This window comes from Brienomyrus brachyistius, chromosome 4, assembly GCF_023856365.1.
Source record: "Brienomyrus brachyistius isolate T26 chromosome 4, BBRACH_0.4, whole genome shotgun sequence".
Classification (NCBI taxonomy): domain Eukaryota; kingdom Metazoa; phylum Chordata; class Actinopteri; order Osteoglossiformes; family Mormyridae; genus Brienomyrus; species Brienomyrus brachyistius.
In genome coordinates this window covers 20664912-20685329 of record NC_064536.1, presented here as the reverse complement: position 1 = coordinate 20685329, position 20418 = coordinate 20664912, and the positions used below count along the sequence as shown (strand labels likewise).

Below are 20418 nucleotides of genomic sequence, written 5' to 3'. Positions count from 1 at the left end.
TGTACACTTGCACATATCCCAGGCAGGAGCAGAACCCAAAACCCTAGAACCCCTGGGTTGGCTGTAGTGCTGATCACTGAGCCCCAGCGCTGTTCAGAGCTTTATAAAAATACTTATGCATATATTACAGAGTCTCAGGGTAACTCACCCTGTAAGGTCATTAAACAGCAGGTTTGTCTCGGCTGGGGAGTGTCAAGTATTTGTGTTTCTGACTAGGACAAATAACAGCTATATGCTACATGAGTTATTGTACTTAAAATGTTTATTTTTATATTTTATTTGAAATACCTGTGTGTGGTGTATGTATTTATATCTTAACACGTTTTCTTTTCCAGGCTGGACTGCTGTAGACTCACAGAGACATGCTGTGAAGTTTTGGCTTCAACTCTCAGATCAAACTCCTCTCAGCTGAGAGAGCTGGACCTGAGTGACAATGACCTGCAGGATTCAGGGGTGAAGCTGCTCTCTGCTGGACTGGGGGAATCACACTGTACACTGGAGATACTGAGGTCAATATCACTACGTATTCCACACTGTAATGTGTAATTGCTGAAAGCTTTATTGAAGTTGTCACATTTACATAAAAGCAATACTCATAGTGGTGAGGTGTTTTTATTTATTGGAGAGATATTGTCTGTCTCTGCAGGCTGTCAGGCTGTAGAGTCACAGAAGAAGGCTGTTCTTCCCTGGCTTCAGCTCTGAGGTCAAACCCCTCACACCTGAGAGAGCTGGACCTGAGTGACAATGACCTGCAGGATTCAGGGGTGAAGCTGCTCTCTGCTGGACTGGGGGAATCACACTGTACACTGGAGATACTGAGGTCAATATCACTACGTATTCCACACTGTAATGTGTAATTGCTGAAAGCTTTATTGAAGTTGTCACATTTACATAAAAGCAATACTTATAGTGGTGAGATGTTTTTATTTATTGGAGAGATATTTTCTGTCTCTGCAGGCTGTCATTCTGTAGAGTCACAGAAGAAGGCTGTTCTTCCCTGGCTTCAGCTCTGAGGTCAAGCCCCTCACACCTGAGAGAGCTGGACCTGAGCTACAATCACCCAGGAGACTCAGGAGTGAAGCTGCTCTCTGCTCTACTGGAGGATCCCAGCTGTAGACTGGAGAAACTGAAGTGAGTACAGAATGTGTGTCTGTCCTGCTATAGACTCGTGTATGTGGAGAAAATACAACAATTAAATAAATGGATGCAGCAGTACTATGTCATTCTGCTTCTGCTATAGTGTGGACCACAGTGGGGAGTGCAGGACCAGACCAGGGATCCAGAAATGTAAGTTTGTTTGCATGTTTTTATTCTTAACACTGTCAGTCCTACTTCATGAAAGCATTCACACAATTATTGTGATGTGTGTCTGCTTTTTTTATTTTCATTTGTTGGGTTTAAAGATGACGACTTTCTTAAATGACAATGGGAGTCTGGGAACTTCTGTAGTAGTACTGTTTTGAGATTTGTTAGTATTGTCCTAAGACAGCACCCGTAATCTCCCCAAACTGGCTGTGACACCGAACGTCTCCTCAGTCTGCACTAGTTATGGGAATTTAGGCTCTTTTTAGTGAGTCGGATCATTTGGCTCAGCTCACCAAGTAGAGTCGGCTCTTCCGGCTCCAAAATGACTCTTCATTTTATTACTTCTGCTTCAGCCAGATTCAGCTCTGTTTTGACTCATGATTGATATGTGTACGAAATTTCCTCAATACCATGATTTTACATTATGTTCGGTATAAAAAGATCTTGAACATTATATAAGTGGAAAATCTGTTTTTGTCATTGATCTACTAATTACAGTCAAATAACATAAATAACAAATCACAATTAAAAAATAATAAATAAATTACAACGTGCAAAACACCAGCATCCAACAGTTTTAGGTTCTATCCACTATAACAACTATCTACCACCTTTCTAACAGTGTAATATTTTAACATTTCCTTTGGCGCATAAAGGCTAAGTGCCTCAGCTTAGACGGGCTGATCCGCCTTCTAGCAGTAGCAGGCACGCTAGCCTGTCTTTTTCCTTCCATCTGAACTGTTGGATGCGCAGTTCCTAAGTGTCTGTGAAGGTTGTTTGTGGATCCTGCTCGAAATGACAGTTTCATCTTGCAAACTGTGCATCTGCCTTTAAGTTATCATAGATATTAAAATGCATCCAAATGGCGCTTCGTGTCCGAATATCACTCATCTTGCGTATTATTCACGCACCGCACTCCCTCTTTCTCTCCTCCTCTCCCTCCCTCGTGCTCTGTACCTGTACACCGTCAGCACGTGCATCGCCGCCGCCACTCCCCCCCCCCCCTTCTAACTGATCACGTGATCGGTCGCGCGGCTCACACGCCATTAACACAAACTTTAGTCCCAGGCAGAGCAGCATGGCGCGCTGAGCCGCGGAGACGTTTTGTTTGATAAAAATGGCTCTCGGTCCGGATCCAGATCTTTTGAGCGGCTCGTTCGCGACCGACACATCACTAGTCGGCGCTGCACGCTGCTGGAGGGGGGTATGTGTCCGAAGGAGTTTGAAGGAAGTTCTTATTTTGAAGTTAAGACAAACTAACTTCTAGTGGTACATTTTGTGGTACAATTTCATGTTTAACATGTTTTATTAATGCTGTTTATAATTTTATGTACCTGTAATTAAGGCTATTAATTTAGCACGCGCAGCATTTCGGCGCGTCTTCCCGCCGCGTCGCGCGCCGTCCGACATTTCCTGAGGTATTTCACATACTTGAATTCCTGCTTCGTTTTTATATTTTATGTATCGTACAGAATAATAGAGCGCAGGCTAAAGTGCAGTTGGGTCCCCAGCGAGTCTCTCAGCGCGGCGTGTCTCACAGCGCAGGGGGCAGCCGGAGCGCCGCAGACTCGGGCGGCTACATGAGTATATTGGGAATAAAATGTGTGTATTGGAGCGAGTTCTGTGTTAGTGAGTGTGTGAGGTGTGACAGTGATAATGATGGAGATGCTGGGCTTCGTCATGGGATTAATCGCTCTTCCTCTTGCCTACAGACTCCTGCCAGCTGACGCTGGACCCCAACACAGCAAACAGCCTCCTGTCTCTGTCAGAGGAGAACAGGAAGGTGACACGGGGGGCAAAGCAGCCATATCCTGATCATTCAGAGAGATTTGACATCTGGTACCAGGTTCTGTGCAGAGAGAGTCTGACTGGTCGCTGTTACTGGGAGGCTGAGTGGAGTGGAGATGGAGCCCGGATAGGAGTGACTTATAAAGGAATCGGGAGGAAAGGAGACAGTGCTGACTGTTGGCTTGGATACAATGACAAGTCATGGATGCTGTTCTGCCTTCCTGTCAGTTACTTTGTCTGTCACAATAATAACCAGACTGTCATACCCATAGAGCCCTCAGGCTCCCGCAGAGTAGGAGTGTATCTGGACCGGGCGGCTGGTACTCTGTCCTTCTACAGAGTCTCCTCTGATGGACTGACCCTCCTGTACAGCTTCACCTCCTCATTCACTGAACCCCTCTGCCCAGGGTTTTGGGTTTATTATAAAAACTCCCCCGTGTCGCTGTGCATGCTGGGATAGCTCACTGTGTGCTGGAGGAATCATTTTTACCTTATCAGAGTGTCACATGTCGCTGCTTCTCCACGGCAAAAAGGTAAAATCTCTGCTTTATAACCAGTATAACCCTTTTTACTCTGAAGTGTGACGTATGTTAGACAGAAATAAATTAATGTTTGTTCACTTTGCCAAACTCATGCAAAATGACTGTTTTTCTCTGACTTTAGTTCTATGTTGTCTGTTAATGTAACAATAATGGCAGAACAAATTCATAGTAAATGCAGTTGTACCCATAGAGTGAATTCTGATTCTGAATAAAATAAAATGTAATGAAATGTAAGCCTGATGGGTGGGGGGCCTTTTCTCTCCCCTGTATATGTACATTTTATATATTTGTCTGTATATTGTATTTTCTGCCTGTACATTCACAATAAAAGCTTCCTATTCTATCATATTAATGTCCTGGTTCAGCGCTGCTCAAAGCATAAGTGAGGTAAGTGAGTAACGTAAAACATATAAAATAATTAAACAAATACACTTTGCTGTAATTTCACTAACACGATTAAATTAAATCAGCATATATAATAACCATGTAAAAGGAGACGGGAGACATAACAGCGAAAGCAAAAAATATCCGTAGAGTTAAAAACAAAAGTTTTAAATCAGTAATACACGTTAGAATAAATGATCAAAATACAACAAACAAGAATAAAAATTTCCTAACTAAACCTGTGAACTGCTACACCTGACAATCGACAAGCTAATTAACAAACGGCGTCTCTCTGACGCCCTTTAAAACACGGGAAAAGAGTCATTAAAAGCCGAACTAAGTCCTTACAACTAAGTAAATAACTGCACAAGTAATTAACCCAATAACGCCACATGTTTCATATTTGATACCAATATTTGTAAGACCTCTACGTCAGTAATAGGATTACCGCTTTCCTCAAAACCCGCTGTATATAATCCTATACCTATATTCTGCCCTCTGGTGGATGACCTATGTACTGCAGGTGGAAAACGTCTTTTTTTTCAAGAATCAAAGACGGCTGCACTTTGCGATGGGCTGCCCCCCCATACTGGGTTGTTCCCTGCCTCGGCAGCATATTGCAGGGCGGGGCGACGACCCCCAGCTCCTCAGGCAGCAGCAGGCTGGGGGGCCCCACGTGTGAAAATGCCCCTTGTTCTTCACCCTCTGTAATGTTTGTATTCTTCCGTTTTCATGCCTGTCACATGACAGAAATATCATCCACACTCCCACTGACTCACTGTAAATTCCCTGGGGTAGAAAAATTAGCTCAGGTAAATTTTAATGTCTCCACCAATATGTAGGGAAATTAATTACATTTTAATTAAATATTATTTAATGATGATTATCAACTAATTGTTACACTGAATGGTTGGTTCCTTCAAACTCAATTGGCCGTTGAGAGAGAGTGTCGTGATATTTCAGGCGATTTGAGGTTTCGGAGCTCAGGAGCTAGATTGCACAGTCAGTGACTATGAAAAACACTAAGACTGTCTAGGGACACAGACAGACATAACCTATATGGATACTGAGACTAGCAATAATAAGTAAACCCACATACAGGGTATATACAGGCCAAACTTAAAAGAGAACTTTCTTCTGGGTGTTGGGTGAGTCTGTGGTTTGTAAGACAGGATGGAAAGGGAGGGGGGTTGCGTGCCAAGTTGAGGGACCCCTACCCTTCTACTGCCCGTAGTTCCCTAAATATTTGGGCCATAAAAGCTGGAATTCTGGCCTCCCTTGTTGTATGTGTGTGTGTGTGTGTGTGGGGGGGGGGGGGGGGTGGTCACTAACCCCCCTTTGGCCAACGAGTACCTCTCATACCAGGCTAGGCCTTGTCTCAGGCAACCTGGAATTTCAGCCCTGTCATATATGTGTTATGTGTGTGTTTGTCTGTGTGTTTGTGTGTGTGTGTGTGTGTGTGATCCTATACAGGAGAATTTCCTGCTCCCTTCACACATGGGGGTTACCTGCAATTGTACCTGCAATTAAGGCTATTAATTTAGCACGCGCAGCATTTCGGCGTGTCTTCCCGCCGCGTCGCGCGGCGTCCGACATTTCCTGAGGTATTTCACATACTTGAATTTCTGCTTCGTTTTTATATTTTATGTATCGTACAGAATAATAGAACGCAGGCTATAGTGCAGTTGGGTCCCCAGCGAGTCTCTCAGCGCGGCGTGTCTCACAGCGCAGGGGGCAGCCGGAGCGCCGCAGACTCGGGCGGCTACATGAGTATATTGGGAATAAAATGTGTGTATTGGAGCGAGTTCTGTGTTAGTGAGTGTGTGAGGTGTGACAGTGATAATGATGGAGATGCTGGGCTTCGTCATGGGATTAATCGCTCTTCCTCTTGCCTACAGACTCCTGCCAGCTGATGCTGGACCCCAACACAGCACACAGCCGCCTGTCTCTGTCTGAGGGGAACAGGAAGGTGACATGGGGGGCAGAGCAGCCATATCCTGACCATCCAGAGAGATTTGACTGGTGGCGCCAAATTCTGTGCAGAGAGAGTCTGACTGGTCGCTGTTATTGGAAGGCTGAGTGGAGTGGAGATGGAGCCTGGATAGGAGTGACGTATAAAGGACTCGGGAGGAAAGGAGACAGTGCTGACTGTGGGCTTGGAGCCAATGACAAGTCATGGATGCTGTTCTGCTCTCCTGACAGTTACTCTGTCCGGCACAATAATAAACAGACTGTCTTACCCATAAAGTCCTCAGGCTCCCGCAGAGTAGGAGTGTATCTGGACCGGGCGGCTGGTACTCTGTCCTTCTACAGAGTCTCCTCTGATGGACTGACCCTCCTGTACAGCTTCACCTCCTCATTCACTGAACCGCTCTATCCAGGGTTTCGGGTTTATCATCCAAACTCCCCCGTGTCGCTGTGCATGCTGGGATAGCTCACTGTGTGCTGGAGGAATCATTTTTACCTTATCAGAGTGTCACATGTCGCTGCTTCTCCGTGGCAAAAAGGTAAAATCTCTGCTTTTTAACCAGTATAACCCTTTTTACTCTGAAGTGTGACGTATGTTAGACAGAAATAAATTAATGTTTGTTCACTTTGCCAAACTCATGCAAAATGACTGTTTTTTTCTGACTTTAGTTCTATGTTGTCTGTTAATGCACCAATAATGCCAAAACAAATTCATAGTAAATGCAGTCGTACCAATAAAGTGAATTCTGATTCTGAATAAAATAAAATGTAATGAAATGTAAGCCTGATGGGTGGGGGGCCTTTTCTCTCCCCTGTATATGTACATTTTATATATTTCTGTCTGTATATTGTATTTTCTGCCTGAATATTCACAATAAAAGCTTCCTATTCTATCATATTAATGTCCTGGTTCAGCGCTGCTCAAAGCATAAGTGAGGTAACTGAGTAACGTAAAACATAATATAATTAAACAAATACACTTTACTGTAATTTCACTGACACGATTAGATTAAATCAGGATATATAATAACCATGTTAAAGCAGACGGGAGACATAACAGCGAAAGCAAAAAATATCCGTAGAGTTAAAAACAAAACTTATAAATCAGTAATACACGTTAGAATAAATGATCAAAATACAAAAAACAAGAATAAAAATTTCCTTACTAAACCTGTGAACTGCTACACCTGACAATCGACAAGCTAATTAGCAAACGGCGTCTCTCTGACCCCTATTAAAACACGGGAAAAGAGTCATTAAAAGCCGAACTAAGTCCTTACAACTAAGTAAATAATTGCAGAAGTAATTAACACTATAACGCCACATGTATCATATTTGATACCAATATTTCTAAGACCTCTACGTCAGTAATAGGATTACCGCTTTCCTCAAAACCCGCTGTATATAATCCTATACCTATATTCTGCCCTCTGGTGGATGACCTATGTACTGCAGGTGGAAAACGTCTTTTTTTTCAAGAATCAAAGACGGCTGCACTTTGCGATGGGCTGCCCCCCCATACTGGGTTGTTCCCTGCCTCGGCAGCATATTGCAGGGCAGGGCTACGACCCCCAGCTCCTCAGGCAGCAGCAGGCTGGAGGGCCCCGCGTGTGAAAGTGCCCCTTGTTCTTCACCCTCTGTAATGTTTGTATTTGTATTTTCATGCCTGTCACATGATAGAAATATCATCCACACTCCCACTGACTCACTGTAAATTCTCTGGGGTAGGAAAATTAGCTCAGGTAAATTTTAATGTCTCCACCAATATGTAGGGAAATTAATTACATTTTAATTAAATATTATTTAATGATGATTATCAACTAATTGTTACACTGAATGGTTGGTTCCTTCAAACTCAATTGCAGAATCCCTGTGAGTCTGTTAATGTAAGACTTAAATGGGATTCAATAATTATCAGTATAGCTTACTAACCTGGGTTAGAATGTTTGTCCACCGAGCTACATCACCAGGTAATGTAAATGACTGGTAGGGAAGCTACTCTCACGGCCATTGAGAGAGAGTGTCGTGATATTTCAGGCGATTTGAGGTTTCAGAGCTTAGGAGCCAGATTGCACAGTCAGTGACTATAGTAGGACTCAATGAACGGAGGCTGAAGTTGTATAAAAGGCATGTATTTATTTCTACCTAATACTGTACTAACGTAAGACAGACATTGACTTTACAAAAAACAAACACAAATTAATGGAATGATCTGCTTTCCAGGATTGATAATATATACCTTGATTCAGTCTTTTAACACAGAATAGTACAAGACAAATAAGTGCTAATGGACCATATAGATCAAATAAGAGCCAACAGAGGAATGTAAAAAGTGGGGGGGGGGGTGTTAAATAAAGAAAGAAAAAACCTCTGATAGTTAGGAGACCCACTGAGATACCTGGTGACATTATTTACATTATTTAATTTTCACGATTCCTCTGATTTAACCATGAGAGCTTGTATGCAGGGGTAGCTGTACATATATATTTATCCATATTTATATAATGGTTCAAGTGAGAAGGGTAAGATAGGTGATACTCTGTGTAACACAGTTATAAGGGCGGCACACAAAACACTAAGACTGTCTAAGGACACAGACAGACATAACCTATATGGATACTGAGACTAGCAATAATAAGTAAACCCACATACAGGGTATATACAGGTCAAACTTAAAAGAGAACTTTCTTCTGGGTGTTTGGTGAGTCTGTGGTTTGTAAGACAGGATGGAGGGGGGGGGGGGGGGGGGTTGCGTGCCAAGTTGAGGGACCCCTACCCTTCTAGTGCCCGTAGTTCCCTAAATATTTGGGCCATAAAAGCTGGAATTCTGTTTGTGTTTGTGTTTGTGTGTGTCTGTGATCCTATACTGGAGAATTTCCTGCTCCCTTCACACATGGGGGTTAATCAGAAATTACCCCGGCTTTATACTAAGTAGCTAGCAGGATAAACTCCTTTTACCATCTGGTACGACTGATTCAGACATTTGTGTTCACATGTACAGTCCCTCTGGGGAATGCGAAGAACAGTCTGGGTGACAGTGCATGTCTGAACGGGGCGAAAGTGACAGAAACACAAAGTCATAGATAAATCAGTCTAAACTAAACGAGGTTCACAAGGATGATTGATATTTCTTTAGTGAACATTCAGAAATCGTTTGCTAACCCTGCACACTGGAAGCTCCCAGCCCAGACCTGCACACGACTATACCAACCCATCCCCCGCTCCACTCAACCTCCCCATCGCCCAGTCAGACCCTCTGTACACAGCACTTGGTGCCATGCATTAAACCTCTCCTGGTGATCAGGATATGACTGTGTCTCTCTCTTCCATGTCACCACTCTGTTCCCCTCAGACAGGTGGAGGTGTCTGTTTGCTGTGTTGGGGTCCAGAGTGAGCCGACAGGAATCTGATGGAGAACAGATGGTTTGGTTTTAAGCCAATTTCATACTGTCCACAGACTTCTACATACATATTACATTTGTCTGTGTGCGCAGACTGTTGTAACTGGTCCATGAGTACAGCAGTGATATTCCAGCAGACCAGCAGGGTAACAATTCACTGCAATGTGCAGTCAACTGATGCACTAAAGTCATTGTCACTGTGCGCAGACAATAACAGTATGAATCGGGGTTATTCACTCCTTATATATATATATATATATATATATATATATATATGGATGGACGCCTGAGAGAGCAACGTGACGAGCAAAATAATATCATACATCTGCAGTCACACTGTAAACAGATTCAAAGGCTCCTGACATAAATGTGAAAGACCAGGAGGCAGCAGGAGAGAGAAAAAGAATCTTCACATGCAGAAGATGAAACACAATAAAACACAGTAAAACACACTCCACCTCATACAGGGAGAGAAAAGCGAGTGTGTGAACAGACTCACATTGTAAGAGTTCTGCTCTGGTCCTGGGCACTAATACCAATGTCAGCTGTTATCTTCTCTTCAGGTTCATACTCACTGTGATTGAGCCCACAGCCTCTCTCAGCTCCTGCAGCTCCTTCTCTCTCATCTGAATTCTCTGCTGAAATTCCCTCCGTGTTTCACCCATTTGTTTCTACATGTAGTAAAAAATAACAAAACAGTTTATTTTACTAATAGAGATTATGCTGCCTGGGAAAGGCTCCAGGTGCTCCCCATGACCCTGACCCAGATAAGCTGTTAGGAGATGGATGGATGGATGGATGGATGGATGGATATTCATAAATGATTTTTTAACTGTAGGTAGGATAAACTGGACAAAGACTCTTTGACTCACTACTGTTGTACTGAGCTGCTAGTTTTGCACTTCTGACCCTCCTGTTGGCTTTAACGAGTCTGACCATTCTCCTCTCACCTCTCTCATTACCGCAGTATTTTTGCCCATAGAACTGCCACAGTCTGGGTGTTTTATGGTTATTGCACCATTTTCAGCAAACTCTACACACTGTAGTGTATGAAAATCTCAGGACGGTGGCTGTTTCTGAGATGTGGGAACCACCACATTTGACACCTGTCATGTCTAGCCCCACCTTGCTTGTCTGATCCCTGAGTTTCCCTCAAACACAGCTTATAATCAGGTGCACCCGAAGCTTGTTAGTCTTAACTTTTGTTCCTGCCATTCTGTTAACATTCCACAGCTGCTTTGCATTTACTCTTTTGTTTATCATGTATTTTAGTATCTCTTAGTCCTGTGCTCCCCGTTCAGTCATTGTTCTCTGTCTGCATGTGTTAGCCTGTCTGTTTCCTGCAATGAACACCCCTGCATGGGGTTTATTTACCGAGAGCCTGCATTTGCGTCATCCAGAAAACAGCCATGTCTGTGACAGACAGTGGTTTCTGACCTGGCGCCAGAGTGGAACTTGCAGCCACTCCCTTGTCAGCCCCTGTGCCCCCTCCGGGCTGGGACAAAGCAGAAGATGCTTTTCATGCTCTCCATGGGGTTCTGCAGGAGCTCCTTGGAGATCCCCAACTTTAATAATCGCCCGAGGTGGTCACCCTACCGCTCCAGATAGGGACAGGACTGGAGGCATCTCCTCAGCCTCCACTTCCCTGGTGACACAGCTGACAAGAGGCTGCCGCCACTCCGCCAGCGTCTAGCCCAGAGTTCACCACTCTGCAAGTGCTTGGCCTAGGTGACGCCTCTGCCACTCTGCAAACACTCAGCCCAGAAAAGGCCGTCGCTGCTGTGCAAATGCTCAGCCTGGAAGAGGCCACTGCTCCGCTGGTATCTGGCCCAGAAAAGGCCTTTGCTCTACTAGCATCCCACATGGGAGAAGATGTCGCCGCTGCTGTGCCTGGCTCTAGACAGGCTGCTGGGCCACAGCCCAGAGGAGGTAAGATGTCCGATGCTCCTCTAATGCCCAACCCAGATTAACTCTTCGCTGCATTGCTAGCCCCTGATCTAGATGAGGTCTTTGTAGAGTTGCTTGCTGCCCAAGGACCCTGCTGTGCCTGGCTTGCTATCCGAGGATCCTGCTGTACCTTGCCCATCACCAGATGATGCCGCTGTGCTCTGCTGGCCTAAAGAGGTGCCCGTCGTGCTCCTACCAGCCAGTCACCAGAGATCTCACCTGCTCCAGCATGCCTGCCCACGTTGCCTAAGGCCACCACTGTCCAGATGGCTCCTGCATGCATGCCTATGGCTGTCACCCAGACGGACCCTGGCTCTCCTACCTGCTGGCCTAAGGCCACCACTGCCCAGATGGTTCCTGCCTGCTGACCTGAGGTCGTCACTGCCTAGACGGCTCCCTCCTGCTCGCTTGCAGCCATCACCTCATGGAAAGCCCCTGTTTGCTTGCCTGCAGCCACTGCTCCGTCTGTCTCAACCTTAGTGTGGATGACAGCTCTTCGGCTCCCGCTGGATTGACACCTTCTCCCTTTGCCCCCTGTAGCCTTTTCCGCCATCCTGGAGGAGGTTGTGGAGAGTGGGGTGTGGCAGGGTCTGGACAGAAGGAGCCTGCTCTATCCTCCCAGAGGTGGCTGGTGGCCAGCAGAAGATGCTGATGACATGGCCACCAGCCACCATGAAGAGGGCTCTGGGAGGAAGCCGGCCCAAAGTGTGGTTGACTCCAGTGAGGACACTGTTCCTGACACACCAGCAGCTGACAGCTCTGTTTGCCACTCATAGCCCGGAAAAGTCACGTCCAGAGGAGGAAGTTCCCCTGGAGGAACTTGAGTGGGAGCCTTTCGGCATTGCCGTGAGTTGCACCCCATGGGGCCCAATTCAGACCTCATGACACACCAGTACAAGGTTCATGAGGGACTGCTGGCATCAAGGAGGGTTCAAAAGGGCGAGCAAGCCAAGTATCTGTCTCTTAAAAAGGGAGGCGGGTTTACACCATCAGTGCCAGCTGTGCCACATCTGGTTCATTCCCTGTAGGCCTTTCAGGACCCTTCTGTTCTGGTCTCTGCTCTGGCCCAGGAGGTTCCCCATCGCCCTTGAACCCAGACCAGACTGTCCTGGCAGTGACCCCATGCCTTACAGTCCTGGCGGCGTTCCCCTGTCCTGCAGTGTCAGCAGCGCCCTCTTGTTCCTGTCCTGCAGATCTTCCCAGCCCTGCCTATCCCTGTCCTGGTCCTAGAGGTCCCTAAGCACCACCCAACCCTAGCCCTGCAGATTCCTTGGCACCGCCCTGGTCCCACAGGCCCTTTGACACCTAGGCGGATCTGTGCCGTGAGACTGACACCCAACATCCTGCAGTTCCCAAGGCCCCCCAGTTTGACCTGTTCCCCTCTCCTGCCTAAGTGTTTGTGCTCCTACCCTGTCTTGTCTTGGTTTCCCCTGGCTCTTCACCCTGTCCTGTAGTCCTGCTCCGTTTCCCTTGTGATCCACACTTGTGTCATTGTCCCTGTCCTTATGTTCCTTCCACATGTCTGCCATGTCTCTGTCTTGTCTGTCCAGTCTGTTCTCCCCACAGTCCTTCGCCCTGCTTCTGTCTGCTCCCAGGTTCTAGTAATGTCCTCTCCTGTCTCATGATGTCGCATTTTCAGTGTTTCCAGTGGTGTCAGGCCAGACTAAGGAGAGCAGTTTGGGCAAACTCTGCATACTTGGTTTGGAGTGATTGTTAAATTGCCACCAGAATTTGTTTCAGGATGAAACTATGTAAATTTATTCCAGATATTCATTGAGCACCACTAAGTTGATATATCACATACAAATCTAAAGTAACAGGACCAGCTTCAGCAAAGTCCAGGAAGATAAAGATGAAATACTAGATAAAATATCCAACAAAATGCAATAATCACTTTATCCAGCACAGGGTTATGGGACAGCGCATTACAGGAAGCACAGGGCACAAGGCAGGGACACCCTGGATGGGATGCCAGTCCATCACAGGGCAAACACTCACTCACATGCTGAGGACAATCAAGAGACACTAATTCACTAAACTGCATGATCTTGAATTGTGGGAGGAAACCTCAGGAAACCCACAGGAACACGGGGAGAACATGCAAGCGTTACATGCAGAACCTGGAGGGGGAACCACACTCACAAGCCTGGAGATGTAAGTACGATTGACACCAAAAGCATTTGACAGTAATCAGAACATAAAGCTCAATCTCCAAAGTAGGAGGAGAAACCCTATGTTGGGAGAACATGCAAACTTCAAGTTAACCTACAGGATTTACCTGTTTCTACACCTTTTACCTAAGCAGGTATGATCTCTGCATTCAAAGAAGACATTCTCACATGCATACATACACGTCAAATATTTCACTCCGAAAAACATCATACATCAAACATCATTTTTTATGTTTACTTAAAATATGATTCATAAATAATTAATAAAAATTTCCAGCCTGACCTGTATCTCCGCCCGTCCTGCAGCGGCTGAGACTGTATCATGGCCTCTGTGTTCATCCAGCATACAGACATAACAGATACATTGCTGGTCGGTACGGCAGTAGACCTCCAGGGCTTTGTCATGGTGGGAACAGACCTTGTCCTGCAGATGTCCAGTGGCATCAGTCAGCTTGTGCTTCTTAAAAGCTGGAGACTCATAGTGAGGCTGGAGGTGAGTTTCACAGTAAGAGACCAGACACACCAGGCAGGACTTGACAGCTTTGTGTTTTCTCCCAGTACAGACGTCACACTCCACATCTCCAGGTCCAGCATAATGGTCAGCAGGAGTAGCTGCTTGTAGTCCAGTCTTCTTCAGGTTCTCCACCACTTCAGCCAGCATGGTGTTTCTGCCCATAACAGGCCTCGGTATGAAGGTCTGTCTGCACTGAGGGCAGCTGTAAACTCCAGCATGATCCTCCTGATCCCAGCAGCTCTTAATGCAGCTCATACAGTAACTGTGTCCACAGGGAATAGCCACTGGATCCTTTAGTAGATCCAGACAGATTAAACAGCTGAACTGGTTTGGATCCAGTGCTGAATTAGCTTCTGCCATTTTAACACGAACACTGATATGATTCAGTTTCGTTTTCTCTCACAGTCGTCTGTGTGTGAGAGTGGGAGGAACTTCCTGCTTCTCAGGCTGCAGTAGGTGTGGTTTTGGGCTGAGGCCAGACTGGGAAGAGCAAATGAGGCAAACACTAGATTTGGAATTTATGAATAAAATATTACTGTCACGCCCAGCTCGTCCGCTCCTCCTTTGTGCCACGCCCCCTGCTTACCCACGTGTGTTTCCCGAATCGTACCCAGCTGTTTCCGTTTGCTTTCAATCAGTCTTGTGTATTTGAGTCCTGGTCTCCCCAGTTTTCCTTGTCTGTCGTTGATGTTAGTCGCGTCAGATGTTCCCTGCCTCCGTTCCCCCGAATCCTTTATTAAATCCCCGTTTTCCCCGTAATTCGCCTGTCTGCCTGCTTCCTGTCTGCTCGCCTGCCCGTTCGCCTTACCTGCTTCCAGCCTCGCGTGACAATTACATTATACAAACTATACACATTCATTTAGCTTTTATGAGTATAACTGATACTGACATTTTTCCACAAACTAACTATAATCCTATATACTATTTTATTTAGTAGAAAGAAACTAGGTAGAAAGGTAGAAGACAGCAGCTCTATTGAGAATGAATTTCTGTGTCTGTTTAGAAAGTTTGTGTTTCTTTGGTTTTTTTCTCAGAATGAAGGAGATTCGCTGCAAACAAACTGATGGTATTTGACGCTGTCATGTGGCATCAGCTGTGACTTGCGGGAATGTGCAACACTGTTAATTTTGGCAAGAATTAAATTTAGTTTTAGTCTTAGTGACTTAGTGAAGATTTTAGTTGGATTAAAGTCACATTTTAGTATTTTGTTTTAGTTTCAGTTAAGATGTAGTCAGTGATTTTGTTTTAGTGTAGTTTTAGTCAATTTCTTAGCCATAATTTTCCCAGGCAGGTTAATGATACTGAAATTGATTTTGCTGAAGGATATTTTTTCTGACTATATCAATTCCTTTGAGAAGCAAGCAAACCTTATACATAAACATACCCTATGATGCTGTGTTACCAGAATGTGTTACTGACTCACCATACTTCTTTCATTTCCTTCACAGGTCATATTTGTTTTCTGACATCAACAACACACATATACTATTCGCAGCTTCATTTATGTTGTTAGAACATTAAGACACCCATCAAGTTTAACTCTATGGCCATTTCATACTGTAATAATTTTTGTTATTAGGGCATAAAAACACCCATCAAACACCCATTTAACTGTGTGCAAAACCTGTCTTCACAATTTACAATAACCCTTCTTCAAAAACAGAAAGTACATAATACAGTAAAATCGCTGAAATGACAAAAATGGACATTATTGTAGCATTTAGAACTAAGCATTAAGCCCATGTGTCTATTTCCTTCTATCTAATAGTTTACTTTCCTCGGTTTAGTTTCAGGAAGGTACTTCTCCCAGATGATTTTGTCAGCAATTTGCCAAAACTGTTGGCGAACGGAAAATCGTGGCTAAAAACATGTTGTCACGATCGCTGCTAAGTACGCGGGCAAGCAGGAAGGCAGAATACGGGATTAACGAGGTTTTAATAAGGCAGCCGGGGGCCGGTAAACAGCTCACGCGTACAAACATCAATAACGGACCAGGGAAACCGGGGAGACCAGGACTTAAATACACAGGACTAATCAAAGTAATCAGACACAGCTGGGTACAATCGGGGAAGTACACGTGGGTAATCAGGGGGCGTGGCACACACGAGGAGCGGACGAGCCGGGCATGACACATGTAGAGTGAAATTAGTGTTAGTTATACTGGAAGCTGCACCAAGCAGGAAAAACAAATCATTCAATGAGAAAGATGCATGGAGACAGTTAGAACTGGTACATGCGCTTTCAGATTTTAACCAAACATTTACATGCATAAAAGAATAACAACCAATGCTTTGAGACAGCTACTGTGATGTAGGTTGTTTGCCCAGAGCCAGTAATTTTGTCTCGTTTTTACTCATTAGAGGATAACAGAGGTTTCACCGGAATTTTCATTGTCAGCCATTTTTTTCATTTACATTGTCATTACAGTTTAGTTACAAAATAACAGGTTTTTGAACGAATACTTATCAAAATATCAGTTGACGAAATTAGCACTGATGTGCAATTATAGATACAGTATGCTCTATTACGTTTAGAACAAGCTTTTATAAGTATTGTCAATCCAGAGATTCGTTTTATACAATGTTCAATATCATACATATGAAAATAAAGGATATAGCACATACTGTAAATGCTGTATTTCTTCATTTTGTTTCTGTGTGTGTGCATGGAGTATATTTGTCATAGGATGGAGAGTGTCAGCTTCAGCCAAGGTCAGAAACAGAAACTGCTTATCTAGTACAAGGTTACAGGACACAGCTGGGAGCCTATCACAGGAAGCACAGGGCACAAGGCAGAGACACCCTGGATGGGATGCCAGTCCATCACAGGGCACAAGGCAGGGACACCCTGGATGGAATGCCAGTCCATCACAGGGCACAAGGCAGGGACACCCTGGATGGGATGCCAGTCCATCACAGGGCAAACACTCACTCGCATGCTGAGGACAATCAAGAGACTAATTCAATAAACTGCATGATCTTGAACTGTGGGAAGAAACCTGAGGAGACCCACAGGAACACGGGGAGAACATGAAAGCTGTACATGCAGAACCAGGAGTGGGAACCACACCCACAAGCCTGGAGGCGTGAAGTGAGAGCAGCTGGTCTGAAGTCCTGAAGGGAGCTGGAGCGCCCTTTCTTTGGGACAGTGTGGAGCCGTCCTGCATTACTGCTTATCCTGTACGGGGGGGGTGGGGAGCCTGTATCATGCCTCAGCCACGCACCAAACCTATCCGGATTCCTAATACAGCCAGAATATCATTTCAAGAAGGAGATATTGTGGATAAACAAGGTAAAAAGATATCAGTGATGTTATGGATTCATTGTAAAAGGAGTGTAGTTCATGCATTAAGTGGCACTGTCACTTTTAGGATAAGACCAGAGAACCAGTAAAGTCGTTGTTGTTGAGTGCATCTCCTGGGTCACATGTGTCTGGAGTTTGCATGTTCTCCCCATGTTATTGTGGGGTTTCCTCCAGGTACTCCGGTTTCCCCCCACAGTCCAAAAAGATGCTGAGGCTAATTGGAGTTGCTAAATTGCCCTTGGTGTGCATGTGAGAGTAAATGGTGTGTGAGTGTGCCCTGCGATGGCCTGGCCCCCCATCCTGGGTTGTTCCCTGCCTCGTGCCCATTGCTTCCGGGATAGGCTCCGGACCCCCTGCGACCCAGTAGGATAAGCGGTTTGGAAAATGGATGGATGTATGGATGGATGAATTTCCTAAACACAGTAATACGCACTGCTCAAAAAAAATTAAAGGAACACTTTGAAAACACGCCGGATCTCAATGGGAAGAAAACATTCTGGATATCTATACTGATACGCGTTGGGTAATGTGTTAGGAATGAAAGGATGCTGCATCGTTTGATGGAAATGAAAATTATCAACCTACAGAGGGCTGAATTCAGAGACACCCCGAAAAACAAAGTGAAATAATGATGTGGCAGGCTAGTCCATTTTGCCGAAATTTTATTGCAGCTACTCAAAATCGTACTCAGTAGTTTTTATGGCCCCACGTGCTTGTATGCATGCCTGACAACGTCGGGGCATCCTCCTAATGAGATGATGGATGTTGTCCTGGGGGATCTCCATCCAGATCTGAACCAGGGTATCACTGAGCTTCTGGACAGTCTGAGGTGCTACCTGGTGGTCGAAACATAATGTACCAGAGGTGTTCTATTGGATTAAAGTCAGGCAAGCGTGGGGGCCAGTCAATGGTATCAGTTCCTTCATCCTCCAGGAACTGCCTACATACTCTTGCCACATGAGGCCAGGCATTGTCGCGCACCAGGAGGAACCCAGGACCCACTGCACCAGCATAGGGACTGACAATGGGTCCAAGGATTCCATCCTGATACCTAATGGCAGTCAAGGTGTTGTTGTCTAGCCTGTAGAGGTCTGTGTGTCCCTCCATGGATATGCCTCCCCAGACCATCGCTGATCCACCACCAACTCAGTCATGCTGAACAATATTACAGCATAATGCTCTCCACGGCTTCTCCAGACCCTTCCATGTCTGTCACATGTGCTCAGGGTGAACCTGCTCTCATCTGTGAAAAGCACAGGGTGGCAGGGGCAGACCTCCCAATTCTAGTATTCTATGGTAAATGCCAATCGAGCTCCATGGTGCCAGGCAGTGAGCATAGATCCCTCTAGAGAGCATCGGGCCGTCATTAAGTCTGTTTCTGATTGTTGGGTCAGAGACATTCAAATCAGTGGCCTGCTGGAGGTCATTTTGTAGGGCTCCAGCAGTGCTCATCCTGTTTCTCCTTAAACAAAGGAGCAGATACCGGTCCTGCTGATGAGTTAAGGACCTTCTACAGCCCTGTCCGGCTCTCCTAGAATAACTGCATATCTCCTGGAATCTACTCCATGCCCTTGAGACTGTGCTGGGAGACACAGCAAACCTTCTGGAAATGGCACGTATTGATGCGCCATCCTGGAGTTGGACTACCTCTGTAGGGTCCAGGTATCACCAGTGACACTGGCCGCAGCCAAATGCAAAACTTGTGAAAAACAGTCAGAAAAGATGAGGAGGGAAAAATGTCAGTGGCCTCCAGCTGTTAAACCATTCCTGTTTTAGTTGTCATCGCATTGTTGCCCTTCTAATGCACCTGTTGTTAGTTTCCTATACTCTGATTCAAAGTGTCCCTTTAATTTTTTGAGCAGTGTATACGCTTAACACAGATGTAAAGGATTTTACCAGCTTCAGGCCTGTTCACATACATTGTAATAACTCCTTGAATACTACTGCAAATTAGAAAAAGTTGGGACCGTATGGAAAGTAAAGCATCTGAGGTGTCATTTTGTCCCATTCTTCCTGCAAACACATCTTAAGTCTTAATGCTACAATTTGCATAAATGCATCCTACTCAGCATATGCGCGCAAACAGCACAGGAACAGACCATTCACACAGATGCACAGACTGGCCCAGACTCTTACAGTTTATCAGTTTAAACATGAGTATGTTAAGGTTTATCACTCGGAATGTCCGTGGCTTGGGTTCCAGGGGAAAGAGGTTTAAACTCTTTAATCAGCTGAAAGAACTATAGGCAACCATTGTCATCCTGCAGGAGACTCATTTATCAAAAACAGCAGCTGATGTACTCACCTCACCACAGTACCCTCATGTATATTCAGCCAGATACAACAAGGGGAGTATCCTGATGAATAGGAAAATACATTTTACTACCAATCATTCCATTATAGATTCAGAAGGCAAATACTGTATGAAGTGTGTACTGCATCACAAGTGTGTATGGTCCTCACACTGACAACCCTTCCTTCTTTCACACTCTCCTTACTTCACTCTCTGATCACTCAGACTCCACACTTATAATAGGAGGGGACTTCAATGTGGTGTTAAACCCTGTAATTGACAGGCTTAGTACTGCAGGGAGTTATAGGAATTGGTAATCCACAGAAATTCTTAGGCGGTACATGAGGGACTTTGGTCAATTAGAGAATATATGTTCTTTTCATCCATACATCGCTCGTATTCTCGTTTGGACAACTTTCTAATTAGCAGCTCCACAATGAGGGACACTACAGCCATTCAGATCCTCCCTATCACTATCAGTGACCACGCTCCAGTTTCTCTCACTCTGACTGACACAAAGGCCACACCTCCAACCAGATGTTGGAGATTTAATACATCATTACTTAAAGATCAGGATTTTATAGACTATTTCAAACAGGAGTGGGAACTATATTTTCACAGCAACGAGATGCCAGGAATCTCACCATGCATTCTCTGGGAGACAGGAAAGGCAGTCATGCGAGGTAATATAATTTCTTACTCCTCGTATAAGAAAAGTACAAAAAATTCACTTATTTCACAACTCAAAGAAAACATTAAATGTTTAGTGGCTGAGTATCACTCCAGCAACATATTTTGCATA

The 20418-nt window shown here is 45.0% G+C and overlaps 3 protein-coding genes across 4 annotated transcripts in view; 2 read left to right on the top strand and 1 right to left on the bottom strand.

The window, feature by feature from the left end:
* The window catches only part of LOC125739605 (NACHT, LRR and PYD domains-containing protein 12-like), a 728681-nt gene that overhangs the window by 9844 nt on the left and 698419 nt on the right, over positions 1-20418 (top strand). The gene's annotated exons all lie outside the window — the stretch shown is intronic.
* Positions 1306-6889, top strand: LOC125739645 (stonustoxin subunit beta-like). Of its 2 annotated transcripts, XM_049009968.1 has the most exons (4): positions 1306-2509; positions 2778-2907; positions 3018-3088; positions 5989-6889. In XM_049009968.1, the coding sequence occupies exons 1-4, from the start codon at positions 2423-2425 to the stop codon at positions 6451-6453; spliced, it is 753 nt and encodes a 250-aa protein (XP_048865925.1). In that variant the 5' UTR covers positions 1306-2422; the 3' UTR covers positions 6454-6889. The 2 variants fall into 2 exon arrangements, with proteins under 2 accessions (XP_048865925.1, XP_048865926.1); XM_049009969.1 differs by lacking the exon at positions 3018-3088 and having other exon boundaries at positions 5918-6889.
* LOC125739644 (E3 ubiquitin/ISG15 ligase TRIM25-like) lies at positions 4466-19665 on the bottom strand. The gene is made up of 4 exons (XM_049009967.1): positions 19629-19665; positions 13790-14500; positions 9964-10059; positions 4466-4755 (listed from the first exon to the last, which is right to left on the bottom strand). The coding sequence occupies exons 2-4, from the start codon at positions 14378-14380 to the stop codon at positions 4750-4752; spliced, it is 693 nt and encodes a 230-aa protein (XP_048865924.1). The 5' UTR covers positions 14381-14500; positions 19629-19665; the 3' UTR covers positions 4466-4749.

Excerpts from the sequence above, each read along its gene's own strand:
- LOC125739645 (XM_049009969.1), top strand. The coding sequence starts at position 2,423 with ATGGCTCTCGGTCCGGATCCAGATCTTTTGAGCGGCTCGTTCGCGACC. Across the intron at positions 2,510-2,777 it reads CTGCACGCTGCTGGAGGGGG|AATAATAGAGCGCAGGCTAA; the intron begins GTATGTGTCCGA and ends TGTATCGTACAG. Across the intron at positions 2,908-5,917 it reads GAGTATATTGGGAATAAAAT|ACTCCTGCCAGCTGATGCTG; the intron begins GTGTGTATTGGA and ends TCTTGCCTACAG.
- LOC125739644 (XM_049009967.1), bottom strand. The coding sequence starts at position 14,380 with ATGGCAGAAGCTAATTCAGCACTGGATCCAAACCAGTTCAGCTGTTTA. Across the intron at positions 10,060-13,789 it reads CAGGACGGGCGGAGATACAG|AAACAAATGGGTGAAACACG; the intron begins GTCAGGCTGGAA and ends TACTACATGTAG.